The sequence below is a fragment of the Daphnia carinata genome, chromosome 1 (assembly GCF_022539665.2).
Source record: "Daphnia carinata strain CSIRO-1 chromosome 1, CSIRO_AGI_Dcar_HiC_V3, whole genome shotgun sequence".
Lineage (NCBI taxonomy): Eukaryota > Metazoa > Arthropoda > Branchiopoda > Diplostraca > Daphniidae > Daphnia > Daphnia carinata.
Window position 1 is genome coordinate 575,301 of NC_081331.1, and position 22,458 is coordinate 597,758.

Genomic DNA, 22,458 nt, shown 5'->3' on the forward strand with positions numbered 1-22,458 from the left:
TGGGCAGTAAAGTCAGAAATGTATTTCAATTAGTTGATGGCATAATTAAAAGATTTCCTTGCGGAAATCAAAGCCAAACTCGTTGCATTTCTTTGTCAGTTCTTTGGCCAACTGTGGAGGACCACAGTAGAAAACAGTTACTTTTCCCCTATCCTCGTCAACTAATTTTTGAAACACTTTGTCCCAGTTCGGTCTTCCAGCGTTCGTGCGAGTCTTTAGTCCCGTCACTAAATCACGCTTTTCCTGCCATAAACAATATAAACAATATTTAGACAAATGGTAATACAAAAAGGCAAGTTTAACTGAACCTTATCGTGAAGCAAATCGAGAGCCATTTGCAATCCAACAGCTTTCAAATCCGTTTTTTTCAGAGCACTAGTGATGTACATGTGCAAATCGAGGAACCGGCCCAATACGCCACCCATTTCAGTTTGTTCCTTTTCCAACTGGGAGAGCATGTCAACAAACCATTCGAAACTGCGTTGATCACGGTTGATCCAGAAAAAGTCGACCTGAGAAAATCATAAATGTTATTTAAATAAAAGAGAAAACGATCCATTCAAGTATGAATTTTATTACTTTTTTTAGATTCATAATTGAATCGGGCATTTGCGATACCCAGCAATGATGACATCGTGGACATGTTTGTCGGCTGGCGTAGTAGCGGTGCATGATCGATTGTAGAATACTGGCGAACGGAGTCACGCCGATACCGGCCGCAATGAGTACTGCGTGCTGGGCACGGAAGATATGACTGGACGGGGCTCCATAAGGTCCATCGATGGCAATCTAAAAACGCAAGAGAAATGCGTTGTAACGCGACTGTCCAAACAATCGATAACATGGCGAATGAAATACTTCTAGCGGGTAATAAATGTGAACTCCTTCGACTGTGTTGTGTCGTCCGTCTTTACTTGGTTGCTCAGTTTTGTTTTCATCACGCGAAGCGGACTCAGTGAGCCTCGTTCGTACGCTTTCGGGAGCGTAAGAAACACGAGGCGTTGATCTCTTTCGAAGTTCCGAACTTTTCTTGTTGTTTCCGGAGGCTTCATCAATCGGGACCATGATGCTCATCGCGCGGGGCTTATGACTCACATGTCGGTACTGATGGGTATCCCTCAAGATCCTCTCTTCGTGTGGTTCTCCGCTTGAACTAGCCGCATGAGTCTCGGATACTTGGGGCCTTCAGGCACAGTAATGTTGTAACAAAGTGACATTCGGTTCTATATTGGACAATTACCTGCTAGTGGATGTGGTTAATGTTCCATATTCACTTCGAGACACATCAGTATCGTTATTTTCCACAAAAGTTACGTTCTCATTGCCCTTTAATGATCTCAAAGTCATACGGCAAGATTCCATCTGATCGTAGGAATCCCCAGGTTGTTTGGTCGAAAATGTTCGGGTAAGTCTTCTAACTCCCCTGGAAATGTTTTAGTTGAAATGGGTATATTCATCAGAAATATATCAAAACACTCAAATCATGCCTTACTTCATGATATTTTGCGTCGGAAATGAGGTCTTATTCTCCAGGACGTGCATGCAATGTTGGCAAGCAGTCTGCCCATTACGGTATGGGCTCTCTGCCGACTGCTTGAGACACAGTTTGGCTTGTTCTCGTTCAAAATACTCGTACAGCTTATTAGTCCAACCACCAGCACAGCGGATATGGAGCCACATAACGTCTTTGTTGGAATTGCAGTTTGATGTTGCGTGAAAGCAGTTGTTGAAGATTAGCCTCACATCTCGAAAAGAGACGAACATTCAAGTACCTGGTAGCTCGGGCGAACTGCTTATAGTAAATGGATGCCACTCGGTAGAAGTGATGGCTGGAATCTTGACGTAGACATAGTCACCGGGGTTGAAGTGGAATCGCTCCGGTTTGCGAATTACCAAGTGGGTGATGCGAGACGGTAAAAGCATGGCTGAACTGATGAAAGTACGACCTTTGCCCGTCAAACGAAGTTGAATTCGACCAAGCCCTTCAATGGCAAAAAGGATACCGGGACCGATAAACCAGTACCAAAAGTTAGGGCCGTGGAGAATGAGAAGAACCCAGAAGGGCACGTAAAGTAAATGTGTCCAGTAGAACACCTGTGAAACGAGTGTATAAGTAACTAATGAACCAAAGAAATGCAAATATCATTTCAATAATTGATTTACTTCGAAAAATCCACTTTTGCGAACACACGGAAGAGAGCAGATAACCATAATAGTCAGAATAGCAACAAGTGCCCATCCGGTCAAATTCGCCCAGCCGGGAATTAATCCAAACAGGCACGGTTCCGTCGTAAAAAGCCATTCTATTAAATGATTCAGGTTGGAAAACGTCATTTAAATGCTCTTCTCACACACAACCGTGAACAAGCAGTTAATGATACCTATTGCGTCGTGTGTTTCAAGTTTTTTACCCCGGCAGCCTGACTCGAGTTCGCCAGCAACATTCAGGGCTTTAGGCAGATTTGTATGAAAAACGAATTGTAGGTAAAAAAAAAACAAATAAAAATTAAATATCTTTGTGATCGACTTACGGAAATTGATGCAATGCATCAACGTGTGTACGGCGCTAAGGACGGCTACAACAACACCGCACACCTTATGGAGATAGACGTGCTGGTCTAGCGGTAAGAAACTAGCACAACCGATTTGCCTCAACAAGGTGATACAATGACGAAGCATCAGTACCAAAATGAGGGAACAATTGAAATTCAATGCTTGTCCTAAAATGAATTGATTAATACGGCTAATGGCCTAACGTATCAATGCAGGAGGAAAAGATTACCGCAGGCCCTTGCCAATATGTAGAAAATGTTTGTGTCTTTAAACTGAATGATTCGACTAACGAATAAGCCGATATTGACGATCGCGTAGGCTACGATGAAGATGATGAAAGGCACATTATTCTTAACGTACGAGCAAAACGTTTTGAAAGTTGGGCCTGTTTTAGTCGTCATAGTAGCGCTCGGCAAGAGAAAACGATCCAAGCTTGAATTTGGAAAATGAATCGAAAAGAAATAGAAATATCGTTAGAAAAGAATTCCTAATTATAGTTCTATATACCTGATGGAAAGGTTTTCAAGTAGCCCTGGGTGTTTAACCATTTGAGCTTTTAATTCTTCGCAACTGAGCCCGATTGCGCTAGTACGGTCTGAATCGTTGCCCGAAGCCCGTGCATCGTCATAGAGGGCCGTTGTGAGCTGGTCGAGTTGATGTTCGCTAAATTTCATTCCATTTTCTTCAATGCAAGCTTTAAGAACAGCTTTCAGTTCATTAAGCTTGATTATTCCGTCCCCTTTATTCAAGAATGAAAGAGTATTACACGTGCAAATTATTGATCGTGGACAGAAATAATGCTCATTATAGACTATACCGTCTTCATCGTAGATTTGGAAGAGACATCGGACTTTATTTTCCTCACTTTGGCCACAAAATTGTTCCAAGCCTTCTCGGAATTCAGCCATGGAAATCGTGTTAGAACCGTCCTTGTCGAAAATACAGAAGACGCGCTTGGCGAAAAATGGCTGGCGATTGTCACAAAGATAAAAAAGGCTAATTAAGACTCATACTTTTAATCTAATTATATAGACACAACATTAGTTGTATTTACATTTTTAGACGGAATCAACTTCTTAAAGTCTTCAAAGTCCAGTTCCTTGCTATCGTCCTTGGCGATTGAACGGAATATTTCTTCAGCTCGGCCTGACTGAAGCTCTTCCACACCACGAGTTCCCCTACGTTAACATTGGTATATGTGAGCTATAAGCTACAACTTACCGAATAGCCGCATTATACAAGTTCCTTTCTGAAAACAACACTTCCAACTTCCTACCTCTGTAGAGTACATTGAGTAAAGAAAGCCATCACTTGGTCTACCGACACTTGGCCCGACTTGTTAGTGTCGACCAGCACGAAAAGTTTGGCTAATACCTTTTGTCAATAAACGAATGAATTCTTCGTCAAGTAAATGAATTCATGATAAAAATAGCTACCCCTTTAGATTTGAAAATTCGATAGAAAGTGTCCATGTCCACATCGGCTTCATTCACGAACACGTACCATAGGGTATCGATCAGGTCGATGAATTCTTTTCCTTCGGCTCTGTCACTTTAACATAAGAAAACAAAAACGAGTTCACAGAGGCGTGCGATTAGCGTGTGTAAGAAACAATCACCTACCTGAAATGCTCTTTCAGGATGTCAATGAAATCAGATTGAACAAGTTGGCCCTTGGATTGGTGGTCGAACAATCGAAAAAGGAGTTCGAGCGCATTCTAGTAACGTAAACATGTCCGTAAGAAGACGAATACACGTTTCAAATGTAACTAAAAGATTCGATTACCTCTTGCGAGAGAAGTTTGCAGAAGTTGTCAGCAGAGAACGCTGACTTTTGTTGTTTAACGCTGACGCAATATTGGTTGCACAGAGATTGAAGGCCAGTAAGAGCTTGTTGGCGTTGCTGAGCTTGCGATAACCAACCTTTTTTTTGCGCATCTTCAGCCTCTAGTATGGGATAGAGCGCACCATCGGCTGCATCATTTGAATGATTCGAGGTTTGTTCGTTTTCGCTTTGCGAACTGGCTTCAGCGCCCTTTTCATGATGAAAAATGAGAAGTTTGTCATTTTTTTTAAAGAAGCAAAGGAAGTGTAACGAACTTAATTCAGTGTTTGGTTATGTAGCCCTAGATTTGGAAAGCAATTATAGCCAAATATTGCGAGGTGCTCCTCTGAGCCCGTTCTAAGGCACCCACGCCATGCCTAAACACTTTACTGTGTTGTTATGTAAAGCAGTTTTGTTGCATCGACATGTTAACGGGCTCGGCATACCGTTCCGTGCTTATAAACAAGGCGATTTACGTTCCAGACCTGTGCTGTTAGTGATTCACTTAATTTTACCTCGCCCGAATAAAACGATTTACTTTATTAACTAAAATTCCGCTATATCTCAAGTATTAAACTTTTAAACAGTGCTGTTGCCATGGCTGCTCCCTACGTCTCGAATTTAAAACGCTAACGAAACAAGCTAAATTTGAGAACTGCCACAGGTATCAGAGCACAAAATCGATATTTTTGTAAAGTCTTTGAAACCCATATTTTTCTTGTATATGCTTCCCATTATTTGAACAAAGAAAAACCCAAGCATAAGGGCCGGCAAAAACTGGCTGAAAATACACAGGAAGACAACAGAATTATAAAGAATTACCTTGTTGGGAACAGAAGAAGCCATGATGGCGACAACGAATCAGTTCTGGGAACGATGCCACCGCCTTGCAAAAGAAACGTGACGGGAATAGTTTGCGCTCAACGTCAAGAATAAATCTAAACTATCGTGAATAAGACGATCACGTTGTTTCCTGCACCCACAACGACTCAAGAAGAAAAACGACCGAAGAAAAAATGATTGAGGACGATGGTTTGGATATCTGCAAACCGCAGTGGCCTGCGGTCGGTCCCGTAGTGTTTGACAACCAAAGGGCCGTTGATTTACTATGCAAATCACCGGATGTCACTTTCCGCTAACTGAGAATTTTTTATAGATTATCAAGCCGAAATTTCACCGCAATTACATCAGATATTGTTCACGAAATCCGTGATGAAAGCAAATATTTATGTTCTACTTTTGGTTCAGTCCGCAAGAAATACAAGAATTAATGAGACTGCATAGCGTCGGCTCCCGCATATTGCCCGACAGTCCCGATGTCCCTCATAGAAATGATGGAAAAGGCGTGAAAAGGGAGACGCTTAGAAGGATGTAAAAAGCGTTTCAAAGAAATATGAAAGGTTCTAAATTTTCATGCTAAGGCTTCCTATGATTTACATACAAATTTACAAGTCAAAACCAATAGCTCTTTTAAACTTCCAAAGCTTCAGGAAAAGAGAGATGGAACAAATTCTTCTTAGTTCGTAATGGGTGTCCCATTCCAGATTGTGGTAAGTTACCAAAATGTTAGCCATCTATGATGTTATCTATCAGCGTTACATTATTTTGAAGGCAAACTGTTTGGTTACATTTTTTTGCGTAACAGTCAATACAAGAAACCGGGCAATCAACAAAGTCAGGAGTTTGTTGATCGGCTTGCTTTCAAAACAGTCAAGCACACAAGAGAGTGGTAGCCTCTGTTTTTGTATTCTGTTTGCGTCTTTTCCATTTGCTTTTTTGTTTTTTTAATATTTAAACAACAAAAAAGCCAAACAGTTAGCGCTGATCGATGAGCCATGTTATTTTGTTTACTCCCGCGTGTCACAGTACTCTCCCTTCTGCAGTTTCTCGTGAACCCGTCCATCGATCGACATCGATTAGAGCTAATATGGTATCAGGCTTCTTGTGGCTTCTAGTTAGCTGATCTCTTGTAATACCGAGAATTTCGTCCAATGCCCAAAGGCACAAAAGAAGAGGGAAATAGAAGACTTCTATTATGAGTAACGAGACATTTCCTCGAAGGACATGGAACAAAGTTTGGCTTTAAAATTGCATAGAGTATAGCTACTACACGTACAGAATGTATTCTTTTCTGCTGCTTCCTTTGGATTTTTATCATCGAAAGACTTGGTGCATTAGAACTAACATCAAATCAGAACTGTGGGTAAGCGTTACCGTGTAATAAATCGAAATATCATGATTTGTCAATTAGCTTATTGGGATTTTATCCGTCAATCCTCGAAACGACTGCAAGCAATTACACAAAGGAAGCTGGCCAGGATAGTGGGTACGCTTACATTGTCAACCTTTTTCACCTTTTTCTCTTTTCGTTTCAAGTTTTGGATCCAGAAGTTTCGACTCTTCTTGAGACCGGTTATTGTCTTGATATTCCCTGGTTCAAGATTTTATTTTAAACAACGCATGAAATATTCTGTGGTAGCTAAAGAACTTTGATGTCCTCGATAACATCTTTTTGTGCAAGTCCATAAAAATCGAGATGTATCCGATGATGTTGGTTGCCTTTTTTCAGGCGTTTTACGTCACACGGAATGCGCAAACGTCGACCGATCGTCTGTTCCTTTTAATGTAAACGATTTTTGTGAAGTCGGTCGATCGAACGCAAATGAACGGATGTTGATCTTCAGAGACTTTCATTTCCGATCGCTAATGGCTTCAGTTTTATTTTTCCATGCAAATCAAGGCCAAAGAGGTGATCAATTAATGCATTCATTGTCTCATTCCTTTTGGTGTTAACATAATATAGAACTTTAGACAGAACAATTACAAATGCAACAAGAAATGGGAAACCGCTGCTGCCCAAAGTAGATATAACAAGTGGAGAAACATAGTAACCAATTTCCTTTGGCTATTAGCAGATACCCATTACAATTTCCTCCGGTCCATCATGTCGCCGATTAATCGATTAATGCAGCAGTTGATAACCTGAATAAAGCATCAGTGTAAGTCAAGCAGGGAGTCGGAGAGTGAGCGCAAAAGTTTGTAAATCACTTTAAAGCCCAAACAAAAGCGCGTCTCTCACCTCTACCCAATAATACTTTCCATTCGACGGTAGACAATCGATAACCAGTTATTGTGAACATAGAGAAATAAGGCTGGTTCGTTTCCATAATTTAAAACTTTAGTATTTGCATTATGCCTAAAAATAGGAAACCTCTTGACAAGACTTATCGCGACGTTTGAAAAAAAAAAAAGTATAGCTTAAATGATGGCATCGTAAGCTGCATTCCATTTCACCAAGCAATGTATCCTTTTCTTCTGTTATCATTTTTTTTTTCGAGGCGAATTGCAAATTTAGTTGGCACCATTACAGAACGAAAGAAATGCTAGATATGCACAGCGTCAGAATGTGTGAATAAACGACAAGATGTGAGACACATACAATTTTATTTCAAATATACTTAAGCTCAGATATGGCCGTTCTTTGTCAAGCACTGTGCTACTGAATATACATAACAGCAGATGGAGAATGGCATTGGCAAAAAAAAACGTCAATAAAAGTCAGAAGTTAGTTGGATAAAAAGATTGTGTTCCTGTTGACACCGGCTGCGCGAATCACCACACTTGGGAGTTCATTATTCTGGAGGAGAAGCAGATTGGTACGTAACTGGGTTATAGCATCCATAGCGGTACTAAAAATGTAGAACAAAATTGCCTTTTTCCTACCGCATTATAATGGAAAAAAAACGTGATTCAATGTAAGGAAGTTCTCGATATTGGAATAGGAATTTTTTTTTTAATCATTTCACAAACAGCAGTCGACTTCAAAATGTTCTGTACACTCCGGAATGACTGATGTGGAACAAACGGAACGGTTGTTGACACTACGGGTGCGCATTAAAAGGAGCGGACTGCTACCACCTAATGCGCCATTACTTCCCCTGGCCAGTCGTGAAGTTAGACCACGCATACGGGACGATCCGCTGGCTTCCGTCCGTTCCTGCGATGCGTTCAAGCTCGTTCCAGCGCCCATACCGACCGAGAGATCGTTTAAATTGTACTGGCTGTTGAATTGGCGACAGTGTCGACATGAGCGTCGTTGACCACCGGGCGATCGGTCGCCATATATCGTGACATCTTGGCCAGTGCGTGCCATTGATGAAAAGGCGGCGGACGGGCGGCAGAAACAACGGCGCTGGATGCAGCAGGCGCTGTTGGCACACATGCAGCAGCAACAGTGTAGCCGGCGCCACATGGACCGTCTGAAGTTCTTCGACATGAGCGAGTAGATGAACGGATTCAAACACGAATGGACGTATGGCAGCAAATTAATGGCGATGCGCAAGATGTAGATCCCCTGTGAGAACGACTCCAGTCCCACCTTGATGGATATCTCCATGCAGAGGCGCGATCCCCAGCAGATGAGAAACAGCACAATGACGAGGATCAGCATCTTGATCACCTGCACTTTGAAAAGCGACAAACAATAGAATTTCAATGGATTTGTTAGACCTTTGTTGGTGTTTGATACAGATGTACAAGGATCTTAGTGTACGAGAGTAAATTGAAATGACATTTGCGCAATAAAAGCAAGGCAAATGTTAATTGGATGTTGTTGATGGATGAATGAGCTCTTGCGTGTTAATACTAAAATATTACTGGGTAGAAACATAATGCTAGCCTCTTGTGGTACAGGCTTTTTTTCCTCCTTCTTCTGAAGTGCTTTCAAGACAAAGGCTGCGAACCATTAAGCGACTTTGCTCCCTCCACATAATGGAATGGGACATTTCGAGTGCGGACAGAGTGGTTCACGAAAAGAGATATAAAACTCCACTAATAAGGCCGGTAGGGAAATGAAGAATAAAAAGATCTATGTATACATAAACATGTCAATGCATTTCGAAGCTCAAGATAATCTAAAACACTCAACCTTACACGGAGATTTGGAAAAAGTTGGAAATGAAGAACTTGAAGAGGAGTTTGAAACTGTTTACACATAAGATAATGTTTGCTGACAGCTAACAATTCTAATCACTTTTACAGAAAGTCTTTGTACTCGTCGGACAATTGCCTAGTCAACTGTTCCTCTCTCGACAATGTGCTATTAATGCATTCATCCGAACTATCCCATCTGTTTACGTATAACAAATTTTATTGCCACTAGTTTGATGTCGTTTGAAGCGAATTTCTGTGTCTGTCAAGCAAAATGACGTTGTGCGTTCTGTATGGCAATGTTTGCACTTGTTATAATTGCGTTAGCAACCCGTAGCCCTAAACGACCTCATACAAAGACAGTGCAAGCTCAGTGCAGGCACTATTGCCGCTGCATACGATTAACGAACATTTACGCAAGCTTTACTGAAGCAGAAAACGTCCTAAAATACTCACTCGTGTTTTTTAAGGCTTTATTTTGTTCAAGGATTTAGATGAAGACGCGTTCTTTGGCGTATCGTAGCAACTCATATGAATTAAAGTACAAATATCTATGCCAAAATAGACTAGACCATTAGTATAGTTGCGGGAGCACTAAACCAAACATTATAAAAGGTGGTTTCTCACTTGGATTGTTACAATTTGGTTTGAAATTTTTGTTTTAAGCTCTCGTGGGTCTAAAAATAGATTGCCACGTATAGTTGATTGCATAATCTTCTATTGATAACGAAGTCCGCAAAGGAAATAGGCATGGGATTCATTCCGATGGTAAGATTCCCATTAGCAACGATGAAAAGAACGAGCCGAAAATCTCTACATTGTTTAACACAGGCTGTTCTCATATTGATGGTGGTAGCCTTCGATCGATTTATGCGGAATGGGAATCACTGCCGTAAGGTCTGCCCGACCGGAAACGCCTAATGATCGAAGCCGCCTACATCCTTTTTTCCCAATCGAATCCTACCAACAGTCATATATTTCCTTTTCTTTGAAAAAAAAAGACAGAAACTCCTCATAAGCGCACCGTTTAGTTCAATTTCCTAGCTGTTTCTCTCAGAGACAAAAAGAAATATACTTCAAAAGGAAAACTAACAAAATTTTCAACACACGGTCGTCGTGTTATAGATTGTAACCATCTAACAAAAGAAACAAGGCTATTGAAATGTTGGGACAAAATAAATAATGGCTCTGTATCGTATAGGAACAAGAAATGACGTCACCTGTTTCCTGGCATTGCGTGCATCCTCGGCACGTGCCTGATGAACTCCAATCTTCCTGATAGTTGGCCGAGTCCTTAGCGTTTCCTATCACGATACAACAAAAGCGTTTAAAAGAATGCATCGCATTGTCAAGGAAAGCCAATATTATTATCTTTTTTGTTAAAGAATAATTTTCTTTTATACATACCCGCAAAGGATTTCTAGCAAGCAATAATTGAGCTTGATGATGTGGGCTGGTCTCCGGAGAGGATTGATTGGGTGAGTGATGGCCGTTATTAGCAGTGCCCGTAAAGGTGTTGCAACAAGACGATGCCTGGTTGCTGGCCGAGCACGGCCCGTGACAGGGTAGGAGGCAAGCTTCGTGGCCGCGAACTAACAGTGGAGTTGAGGTGCTAGGAACAGGCGTCGAAGTCCCGGTGATAAGTGTTGTTCCAGTGGCCGTCGCAGCAACCGCTCTGGGCACGGACGACGACGCAGTATCACTCGATTTCTTATTGTAAGGCCATCGGGTGTTGGTCCCTCCTCGCCATCGCCTCTCTTGTTGCCGTGGCCGTCTCTCGTGGCTAAACAAAACAACACCCAAAGATAAAACAATAAATCATGATTTTTTATTAGGCAGAAATTTGAAGAATGAAGATTCAGTGTCCTATAGGACGTAACATTCAACCTGTTACGAGAAATTTTCGCTCGAAAGACCACTCCTAAGCAATAGCAATCCAATAACAACACGAAACGGAATCAACACCCACAGCCGTGTACACACAAAAACAATTGTAATATTCCTTTTCTTTCTACCTTGCCGAGCTGATCGATGTGATATAAAGAACGCGACTGTCACACAAAGAAATGCAGGCAGTCGTGCCCATGGCAGCCAACCACAATTTTGATACCATTTTTCTTTAACTTGATGATTTTCTTGTTTATTACTTTTTTCTATGGAATAACGAATTTTTCTTGTGGTTTCCGAAGATTGGATAGTTTTTTTTTCAATCTGAACTGGCGATTGAATTTTCCTTTTGATGTGTAGTTCTTGTTGACAAGGAACAGTCAAGGAGTTGGAGGTCTTGACCTTAAGAACAGGGATTTATTCCTAGCACGTCATGTCGTCGGCCTACGTCTTACTCAGAAAAAGGGCAATACAATCAGTGGTTGCGTTATGCAAATAGAATTGTTCGGTATATTGCACCACGTCAAAATAGGTAGCTGACAAATTGACGTCAATAGATTCACCAAGTCGCTTATAACGTCATATCAACAAGAAGTAATAAAAAGAATATCAAACAGGAACGCCAATATCCCGAAGAAAGGGAGCAAAAAGATTCCAGGACAGTGTCCGTGTAGCCAAGTTTGGTGAGCGTCTATCTGCAAAAAAATCTATATATCTAAAAAATCTATATATCTAAATATCTAGCGCCGGCAGATCAGTCTTTTGCCGTGAATTGCTTTTGATATAGACTTTACAGCCTTGACTTATTACATCCCTTGTTTTCTTCGCTCCTCTCAAATTGGTTCAGTCTAATGGAGACAAGGCACCAGTGACGTCGGTGGAATGGTTGTGACGCGAATTGAATTTCGCACAACGACTAGGCAGTAATGGATCTCAAGAGTCTCGTAAATCTCTCTCTCGCACGACTAACAGAGTGTTATAACTCGTTGGCTCTCTTATGCAAATGCATTCTCTCTATTGTTTGTATCGAAGTTTGCCATAGGCAATGAAGATGCCTGATTTTTAGCGTCGTATAAAGTCTGAAGAAAGTTGAATAGGTTCCGTTTAAAGGAAACAAAAAAAGTATTGACCTTTCAAGTTGCACGATACAAACTGCAAAAAAAATTTACTTTGAGTAAGTCTAGTGAAGCACGCAGCGATCCGGGATAAAATTCATTTCAATACATGCAACAAACGAAGGCGGAAGTAATCACGAGCCCTTGGTGTTAACTACAGTATATACCTATCATCTTCTGTTGGTGGGAAGAAGTCCTAGAAGAATAGACAAACTCTTGAAAATTCAACTTCGGAAATTTAATTTGGCTTAAAAAAAAAACTTTTGTCACTAAACTAGAGGAAGAAAGGATTTAAGAACCTAGACGTCAACGCTTAGCATATAACGACGTAACGTGTTCTTCCAAGACAGAGATCGATATTTCCCCGTATTATGCGGCCTTTTTGTCAGGTACTTCATCGGGTTCTTGGATTTATCGTAAGCACAAGTTACTAGCTTGTTGCGTGTGTAGCATTAGAATGCATGCCGAACAGAATAGGTTTAAACCCTTTGCTACTGCGGAAAAATAGGCGGCTCAGACGGATGTCTCTTCGTTTGCCATAAGCTCATTTTTTACCTATAACGTGTAAGCCTTGGGTGTTTTAACGGGTTGATAAGCTAATGGTACTACAGCACATTTGTCTTACAATTCCACAATGGGCCTACTAATTCATTCAACCGAATTCCGGGCATCCGGCTAATAGTCGATGAAGGATCTAACGAGAGTGCACGCCTTTAAAAATGCAGTAAAAAACAATCGGCGATCGTTGTGGACACATATAACGTGCATGAACTGCAGTAGCTAAACTTCCTGTCTAGACCGTATGGTTTAAAAACGATTCCGGGTACACTCGTATACATAATGCAATCATTTACATTTAAAGGCTTCTCTTATTTCATTCTTTTGTGGGTCTATTGCTCCCAGCGGCAAGGAATGCTGAAACAACTTTATGTCAGACAGTCTGCACAATCGGACACGCAAACTGAAGTAGTTGTTTTTATGTTTCCCATGTGACTGCTATACAATAGCGATCGTATGATTGCTAAATTTTGGTTTCGACAAACACAGTCGAGGCAAAAACAATAAAGAATAGCAAATGTAGTAGTGCGTTGTCAGCAAATATGGGCAAGCGGCCACAAGCAGTCGGTGTAGTTGGATCTGTGCCATGACACGGGACCAGATCGCTCTACTCTGCCCTGGTCCAGACCGAGCTGTTGGGTTCTTATACGAAACCTAACTCCGTCGTAATAATAAAAGATTCGGCTTTTTGTTAGGTTCATCATTTTTCATGCTCTTCGTCGTTTGATGTGCCTTCTTTCATGCATGAAAAAATCGTAGTAAACCCTACAATTGTCTGAAAGCAATTTAAATAAAGCTTCTATTTATTGACTGATACTATCCAACGTTCACCTCTTTCATCTTTTCTACTACGCCTTTGTAGAGCTGCTAGCACATCCTCAAGGGTGGACGAGGATTGAAAAATCAAAACATTCCCATTGCATCCGTGTTGATTTGATTCATATCTTTTCGGCTCACCGTTCTCATTTTACGGCGATATTATCGGCAGTTTCAATATTTTCAATATTTGCTGTTTTGTCAATAACTTTCTATTTATTCCATCCTACTGCAACGGCAGTAACGAACGAGTACTTTTTCGAGTTTCGCATTTTATCCAGTCACGAACAACGTGTGTACTGTGTAACGAGATTTCATCCCTCTGTGGCTTGTTGTGGCGTGCAATCACGGAAAACAAATCAACGGGCAATCGGACAGTCCGAATTGCAATCTAGTGCAATTCTCTCTGAAGATAATGCACCGAAGAAGGGACGATCTTTGAGTCTTGTTTTTATTCCCTTGGTTCTTTGTCATGCTGCAAGTTTGACGGTTAATACTTTCACGTTCAACACAGAAATCATTCGTAAACGAGAATGGAGTCGCTATTGTATTAGGATACGATTTACATTAGACTTGGTTCGATGCACTCGGTAATCAAAAAAGTGGAATAGCTTTCTGCCTGTCAATGCATTCTTCCGTACCATTCTATCTTTAAAAACAACAACAGTAGATCAATAGAATCCAACAATAACTTTCAGATAACCTAACAACATTTTTAATGGACAAGAAATCAAAAGTGCAATGGGTACGGCGTGAAGAAACGACCATCCCACGCTCAGTAATGGCGTCCGAACCTGTGCTATACGGAATGCGGTTGTAAGTAGCGGTATATAAGACGGTGTAGTTAGCTTCCAACTGAGCGGATTTTATTTTACATGAATTTCAAGCAGCTCTAAGCAATATCAGTTTATTAAGCTCCTTATTCTGTAAGCTGTCTTTTGGGATGTGATATGACAATTTCGTTGACCTACATTTCTATGCGTATCGAGCAAAGACGACGAGCTCGGACCATTGTCCATAAAAGGAAGCAATATTCAAACAAAGTTGCAATCGTTTCCGAAGGAAAATGAAGAGAATGAAACAGGTAAGGGACCTATCCATCCGTGACACTATTCGTTCTACACCCACGCAGGGTGGTGTTGAAACCTTCAATTATAACAAGTTTTTTACACGCCTTGCTTTAATTAGTTGATACGTTTTGAATTTGGAACATTGAGGAGCGAAACAAGTTGAGCGCTTACGCAGGCTCGGTTCGAGTTGTTCCGTCCGACTGAACGTCAAACGTGGGCGTCCAATGCATGCACATTGTAAAGTGTGCATATCCTTGTCAATTGTCATCCTCTCTACACAGTTTCACGCACCGGCACATGTGTTCCAGTTCCCACTCGGCTTTTCTGTACTGTAAGCTGCGTGCTAGACATGAGAGAATCCTTCGTCAATCGTCATCTATTACCTCCACTGTCATTTTCGCACGCTCTCGGGCTTTAACAAAGGTATTTGATTGGATCCTATCGATCGCTGCAATCGCCAATATTCGTGTCAGCATCGGGATTCACGCTCTTCAACATGAATCGGATTCCTCTCCCTTTTTCTTTTAATAGTCGGCACAGTTACATCAGCACTATTTCAAAATCTCAGATGGCGTCGGTTGATGACTCTGAAATAAGAATCTCTCAACCTGTACGTGCACTCACGTTTTACGTGCCATTAGGTTGCGAAAGTTCTGCTAGTGAACTTTATTGAGATGGATGAAAATGGGAAGTGCTCAGCGTTGCTAGTTATTCGTTTAATGGTCTAGACATCAAAATCATAAAAAAGAAAAGCTCTTTTCAGTGAAAATATTTTGTCTAGGCAAACTCGTTTGCCGTGAAAAAAACGCAATTGTTTGATCACATCGTTACAAAGTTGCGACGCGTCTAATCTTCTTTTGTTACGTGGCTTCACGTAATAGCAAGAAGAGTAAGGCCAGAGGGTACAGGGCATGTGAAGCCACTTGTTTTGGCCGATCAAAATTGTAAAGCGCGAGCTCACAGAATTAATCAAAATAATAACTTCTTTTTCTGAACATTTGATAAGCCCCTATGGTCACGTGGTCTATTGAATTAAGTAAACGTAACAGCGAAAGGCAATGCTCGGGGGGGAGTAAACGCTAGAGCAATCGAAAAAAGGATGAGTGTTTGTGATGCCTACTTGGTGCTGGTGTTGGTGAGGACTCTCATGTTGCGAGTGGAAAGCCACAGTTCTCTGATGACATAAGTGTAGCAGATGATCATGACCAGGCCTGGTGCTAACAGGAGGATAACAGCCTGATAGATTGCGAAAATCAAGCCGACTCCTCCGTCTGTTTCCACGCAATAGTTGACGGTTACGGATTCCTCTCCGTCCGTGAATGTCAACGGGTTTGTTCCCTGTGCACCAAATAAACAACATCAATAGCCATCGTAACTACGTCAACAGTTCATTATCATCATTGATTTTGCTAATGGTGCAAGAGCGCAACACAGCGTGAACGTAATGTCACAGTTATTGCGTTATAGGTGCCAAGACATCAAGCAAAAAAGCGTACATTTTCTTTTTTCTTGATCAGCAGAAAATTAATCGAATTAGATGTAGCGCAAACATAACAGAAATTCTACCAATCTAGCTAATAGCGCTAGAGAAAGTACAGACTTAAATAATTCCAACAAATCAAACAACTTTGTTGGTGGTTAGCCCTTTGTTTCGTATTCAGAGTAGGGCGTTTTTTTGCGTGCTGTGCGTAATCAATACATCATCAGTGGGACAGACGAGTCATTTATTTACGTGCAACGCAGTTGACGCGGTCAACGTGAGTCGATAGGTGAGACTGTAACTTGGTGACTAGGTAATCGACTAAAGTATATGACGTACCTTGGTGAAAAGTACGGGCGCAGTCAACAACAGAGAAACTATCCAAACGACCAAAACTGCTCGGCGACAATTGCTCATTGTGCACACGGATCGTGAGCGGATGGGAAACACAATCACTATAAACCTGCACGAACATTTAAAAAGAAACACGAAGATATAGTCAAAACACGTGTATAAGACGAAGAGAAGAAAAAGGAAAACTAACAATCAAATATTGGCCCCCCCCTTCCCTTGGAAGTGAGCTTCCCACATAACTCTTGATTCACTTTTGAATTAGACAACTTTTATCTTTTGTTGACCGGCTTTCTTCACACATTCTTTTTCATTGTGTTTCGCCTTTAACCATGTGCTGGGAGCTGGCCATATATTGGTTGACTAAAACGTATGGATTACTTGGGGAAGCTAGTGTACCCAAAGCAGGAAAACGACATAGTGTTGTACATATACAAAAACAGGGCCATATAGCCGTCCAAGAGTAACGAGAACGGCATGCCAGGGTTTGCTTTCGTCTCTAACTAAACTTTTCATCAACTTGGATTATCCTATACTTTATTTCTCGGCCCGAGGCACGATAGGCCGACTGCGAAACAAAAAAGTTAATCGAACGTCGTGGCGTACGTCGGACGAGCCAACTTTATTATTCGGCAAGAAATGGATAGTTACGATATACCGATCGCGTGATACAGTCACAACTTTTACTCTTTCTCACCTTTTACCTGCGACCAGATTCATGCTTATTTAAAGTAGGTTTTCTAAAGGTTACTTATGATTTGCTGACAACAGTTCATGAGAAAAATAAATCGAAAATGATGGGAATGTTAGTAAACCGTATAAAATTGTTAAAAGTAGGCAACTAACTGCATCGAGTCAAGCCCCTCATGTTTAACCATTGAGATACATCCACACAGATTGCGCTGCATTTGTTTGTCGTCCAAAAGCATCAACGGATGCGAAATTGGAATCATGTTTGAATTCGGATACTTAACGTCGAAACCGAGTCACTTGACCAGAAAGCGAAAAGAGGGTATGCTTAATGCTTTGATTCTTTCGTTTTGTCTTTTACATGCAAGATCAAACCGGGCCCGGCGTCTTGACAACGAAATCGAACGGAAAACAAAGAAAGGAAAGCCTTACACACATAGAGAATAACAGCGGAAAAGCGATTGCATCAGGTCGGGAAGTCTGGCAAGGAATCGATTCCGCCTATAAGACGAGCTTCAATCGACTCCTTTAAAGACTAGAGACGAGAAACGAAACACAGACACACACACAAAAATTAAAAGGAATGAAAGTAGAACGCTATATGATAACCGTGCGGATCAATTCTTACGTCAGTCGGAGGTCTTTTATTATCCTCCTTGCACCCACGCCTTATTATCTACTCGCGTGGACCTTGGTATTTTGGCTGCAAAAGAAAAATGGATAGCAAGAATAGAGATAGCAAAATATTTTGTGTACTGGTAAAAGACCGTTCATTCTGTCACACGAAGTTGCATGTGGTTTCCATTACCGGCTAAACTGAAGACGTTCCACGATTCGATTTGAAAGCCAAAATTTGAAAGAAGTTAAGCCAAACCACTATATTCAGATATAAAAGGGCGGATACTAAAGGATAGTCCATTTCACAGTTTGGCCAGGAAAACGAACTCCTTTTGGCTAAACGACCAAGGGTTCTATCAGTGAGCACAAAGCACCCACGCAATCGTTACTTTCCGCTTTTTTTTCTTTAAATTCGCCCACTTCCTTTATCTATAAGCTTCCGCTTGGCCGCTTGGCTTGCGCATTAATCGTCGCTGTCTTTCCGTGTTTCGCTTATGTGAAAACACAGTTGACTTCATGTTGGCTACGGATCCTTAGAGGGTATCTTAATTTCCTTTTACTTTTTTAGCCATGCTATCGTTAAATTAGCACTTCGATTACGATCGTAATGAGCAAACGTGAGAGGTGCATTTGAGATGCTCAATATTTGATTCGGGCAAAAAGCGGAAAGACAAGACGAAGACATCACAAAGATAGAAACAATGGCAAGCACTTGCGTCTGGATGAAAGCTTAAACGGATGGCCCATAATTAATCATCGTCACGCTTGATGTGGTTGCGTGCCACACCCCGGTTGCTATTCCTCTTCCTTAACACTCGCCATTCTTTTCTCGCCTCTTCTAACGTAAGGTTTCCAATAAACCATCGGACGCATTTCAAATGTTCCTAATTGGTGATGAGCAAAAATGACGTAAAACATGCTACTAAAGCTTCGTGTGAAAACACCCACAACGTCAATAAATGCGACGACTTTATTAACGCAATAGTTTCGATTTTTATTTGGGTTTTAACACCAAAGTCTTTATGTGGTCACCGTTATTAGAAAACCCTATGGAAACAGCAAACTTTCGGTAAGCAAGTTTAATAATGGAGAACTAAAAATAAAGGTGATAAGACGACATTTGAATAAATCACATCAATAGGAAATGAATGAGAAAGAGAAAAAGTTGTGCCATCTCATCTGTCGTATTTAATATTAAGTATTTTCCCTTCTCCCTTTTTTTCTCTAAACTTCCTCTACTACGTGCGACCGACTAATAGTAGGGCTATATACCCATTGTGTATACGGTGCTCATTTACACTAATGAAATTCCAACGCCGTAATTTCTAACCAAGAGGAGGACTATCATTACGCATCATGTCGTTGCCTGTTTGGTGTAGTGTGCGATGCTAGGAGACAGGGGACCCATTGGTAGTGAATACGTCTTCCACAGTCAATGACTGATCCATTACTCTTATTCTCTCCACGATACACAAGATGGAGTATGTACATGATAGCTTTTTTAATGACATGAGCACCATGTCTTGGTAGAAATGAAGGCGCGATTGTTTGCTAATGACCACCATTACATGGCCTTCAGTTGCCCATAGGTCGATCGTGGAAGATTCATTTTTCTCGTCGACGATATTCCTTTTTCACATCATGCTACTTGTCACATCTCCCATGGCACCATCACTGTCATTCCATCGTGTTTGACTGACTCCTCCTGAGGGACTTTATGTTATTATTACGCATCATGTTACGCACGACCAATGAGTTTGCTGCATCTATACATGTTGTTAAAGTTTGAAGATGACGAGAAACATCTTTGTCTTATTAAAACCAAGACGATGAGTAGTAAAGATTTTCAAAATCTTTTTCCCCTTTTTTTTCGTGCCTTTAAAATGGAAATGGAACTGGCAAATTAAGCAAGGCCTAACGAGCTAAGCCAGCAGGGTCTAGCTAATTTTGGCTTTTCTCTTTTCTCAAATGGTTACGAGTTTCTGACGGTTTAAAAGGTACAACGCATGACTGCCACTAGGCAACTAAAAATATAAACTAACAAACAAGAGCAACAAAAACAAAACAAACTTAAAAATGTGGGGAAAGTCCCAACAACGACAAAGGAACACCTGAACGAAGTCCTGCACGTAACCACAAATGGTGATGGGCAAAAATTATTTGAATCGCTAAACAGCGTAGTAAGAAAAGCTATGCAAAATCATCGAAGCCTCTTCAATAAATGATTAAAGTAGTTCTGATAGTAATTATCTACTTAATAATACTCATTAATAGAAATGCGATACTAAAAATTGCGCATTTTTTGAATTTACGCCCAAATTAATCAACTTGTCTAATCCATATTTTGTTACACACGAGAGTAATTATGTTTCAGAGACAATGAGTGCAATTTTTGCAATCTGAAAATCGGGATTTCTAGTTCTTTTGTATGAAAACTAGTGCCTTTGTTTCGAAAAAATAAAAAATCTCGAATCTGCAGCTTATCATCTTCTTTGAAGAAGCTTCGTTAGCTCGCATTGTAGCAGTGCTCCGGAATCGCAATAGTCGGCTTACGCAGTAATCAGGTTTATCATATGGCAGGATAACTAGAAGGCTTACCTTTCCAACGACACGGCCGTAAGATTGAGGACAGAGGCGACGGCTGAAAGAACTTCGGCATACTTGGCCGTTTTGCAGATGGTACCCGCCTCGTCCCACTGGATGACGAAGTACTGCAACGCCTCCAGCTGTATCGTCAAGGCCAGGAAAAGATCAAAACGTATCGCATCGACGGAAATAAATACAAAGATAGCTGAATATAAGGATGGTAGCAGGCATACACAATAAATGCAAATCTTATTCATACCGGGGCGCAGACCAGCACCAGGAGGAGGTCAGCGGCTGAAAGCGACACTAGGAAAAGAGTTGTGGCGTTGCGCGATTTACGGTCGCCGATCATGCCCTGAAAGATGACACACAACAGGAGAGAATGAATACATTTTATCTTTGTGCCCAGAGTCATTGTCAAGCTGCATATGTTTGACTCTGAAAAGACCTGAACTGTATGATCTCTACGAGTCGTATAATCCAGCCATTTGTTACGAAGTTATTTATTGCATACCATCATAGCCGTGACGTTCCCCAAAACACCAATGACGAAAATAACGGAGTAGCTGATGAGCATCGCCAAATTCTTGTCGATTTCCCATTGTTCCAGAATCTTTTTTGGGCTGGACATGCACACAATATCTCGGTAGATTTCAGTTTTGAATCCGGGACGCGCTGACGACGATAAGTTGAAGCCAATTCCTATGTTCCAGACGCTGCCTATACCACTAGAGCCAGTACCGACACCGTTGAGAACGTCCAGCATGGGTGTCCATTCAGATGAGTCGTCTAATTCGGTCATATTCCACGTTTCTACCGGATACAGGCGACCAGAAATATTTACGCAAGCCATGATTCAATATCTTGGATGCTTATTGGAACGAGAAACTATTCACAACTTCAAAAAGATGCTTAAATGACGCAATTTAAATGCACTATCGAGCAAAGCTACTACGAAAGCACTCGTCTACACACGCGATTAACCATATAATAAAGCTCAATCTGCACTCAGCGGTCACTGTATTTCGCTGTGCTGCGACAACATGATGGTCAGCAGGATAAAGCTGTACTAACAGATTGGCGATGAGTGAGACGATAAGGATACCCGTGGTATATAGTCGACGTATACAATAGGCACGGCCTCATCGTGCTCGTCTACCTAACCTCGAACAGGACAAGTGCAGAATTTTATACAGTGCTTGATACCGTTGGGGGTTGGCCAAAAAAAGAAGCGCAAGCGCCATGCATTTCCCGATGTTTGAGGGTTATGGATATCGTTTTGGCATACACACTGCCTGTCGACCAGTGAGGTCCATAAATTCACGCTCTCTTCGAAAACTCCAACTCAATTAGAACTACCGTTGATCACCAAATATTCCATTGCAAATGCCAGACAGCAGACTGGCGTAGCATTTCCCGTGCTTTGTTATTGGATAGTTGGATATAGTTCAACTATTCACACAGTTCTGCTCTAAAGGCACGTTTCACCCTTGGCACAGTCTTCGTAGCTCCAGATGATACCTCCCGTAGTCGATGGAGTAGAAGTCAATGGGTAACGCGAACCTTTCTTGCGAAAGACAAGTTGCGATGCATGTCCCAAGATCAATCAAGTCCTCTAACTACAATTTAGACGTTAGGGAAACATTTGCCAATTTCGAACTTATGTCACGCTTGACATTGCAAGGTGCGCATTGATAGATGCAGCACTGCTGATTTAATGTTTCGATCGATCAGACAGGCAGATATTGGCAAGTCCAGCCCATTGGCGGAAAAACAATTTTAAAATTGGTTGAAAGGTCTACGATTCGTGCCTTTTTCATGCGCTTTACCATTTCAAAAACCATCAAGAATGACTAATCAAGTTTCGAAAACTGGCTCTTACCTCTTTACAGACATTACAGCTCGAGCTCGAATTGCGGTCAAATTATTTGGACGTCTAGTGAAAGTAGTTATCTTTTGTTATAGATATTTTATTGCATCA

General features: G+C 41.2%; 2 protein-coding genes and 1 long non-coding RNA gene across 3 annotated transcripts; 1 reads left to right on the plus strand and 2 right to left on the minus strand.

Annotated features, from left to right (window-relative positions):
* Nucleotides 1-5,358, minus strand: LOC130692238 (NADPH oxidase 5-like). Its single transcript, XM_057515313.2, has 19 exons — nucleotides 5,200-5,358; nucleotides 4,339-4,587; nucleotides 4,176-4,270; nucleotides 3,990-4,104; nucleotides 3,830-3,927; nucleotides 3,608-3,731; nucleotides 3,371-3,521; nucleotides 3,061-3,292; nucleotides 2,783-2,985; nucleotides 2,532-2,720; nucleotides 2,382-2,450; nucleotides 2,164-2,303; nucleotides 1,773-2,094; nucleotides 1,493-1,685; nucleotides 1,241-1,423; nucleotides 859-1,183; nucleotides 580-789; nucleotides 309-512; nucleotides 1-243 (listed from the first exon to the last, which is right to left on the minus strand). The coding sequence occupies exons 1-19, from the start codon at nucleotides 5,221-5,223 to the stop codon at nucleotides 46-48; spliced, it is 3,324 nt and encodes a 1,107-aa protein (XP_057371296.1). The 5' UTR covers nucleotides 5,224-5,358; the 3' UTR covers nucleotides 1-45.
* A 2,351-nt stretch (nucleotides 5,359-7,709) lies between these two features.
* Nucleotides 7,710-8,319, plus strand: LOC132088560 (uncharacterized). Its single transcript, XR_009422040.1, has 3 exons — nucleotides 7,710-7,803; nucleotides 7,867-8,033; nucleotides 8,190-8,319. It is a non-coding gene; the product is annotated as an uncharacterized LOC132088560 (long non-coding RNA).
* On the minus strand, nucleotides 8,178-21,624 carry LOC130692286 (D(2) dopamine receptor-like). Its single transcript, XM_057515368.2, has 8 exons — nucleotides 20,992-21,624; nucleotides 20,737-20,832; nucleotides 20,490-20,617; nucleotides 16,572-16,695; nucleotides 15,873-16,090; nucleotides 10,714-11,089; nucleotides 10,527-10,610; nucleotides 8,178-8,836 (listed from the first exon to the last, which is right to left on the minus strand). The coding sequence occupies exons 1-8, from the start codon at nucleotides 21,328-21,330 to the stop codon at nucleotides 8,180-8,182; spliced, it is 2,022 nt and encodes a 673-aa protein (XP_057371351.1). The 5' UTR covers nucleotides 21,331-21,624; the 3' UTR covers nucleotides 8,178-8,179.
* Nucleotides 21,625-22,458: the final 834 nt, after the last annotated feature.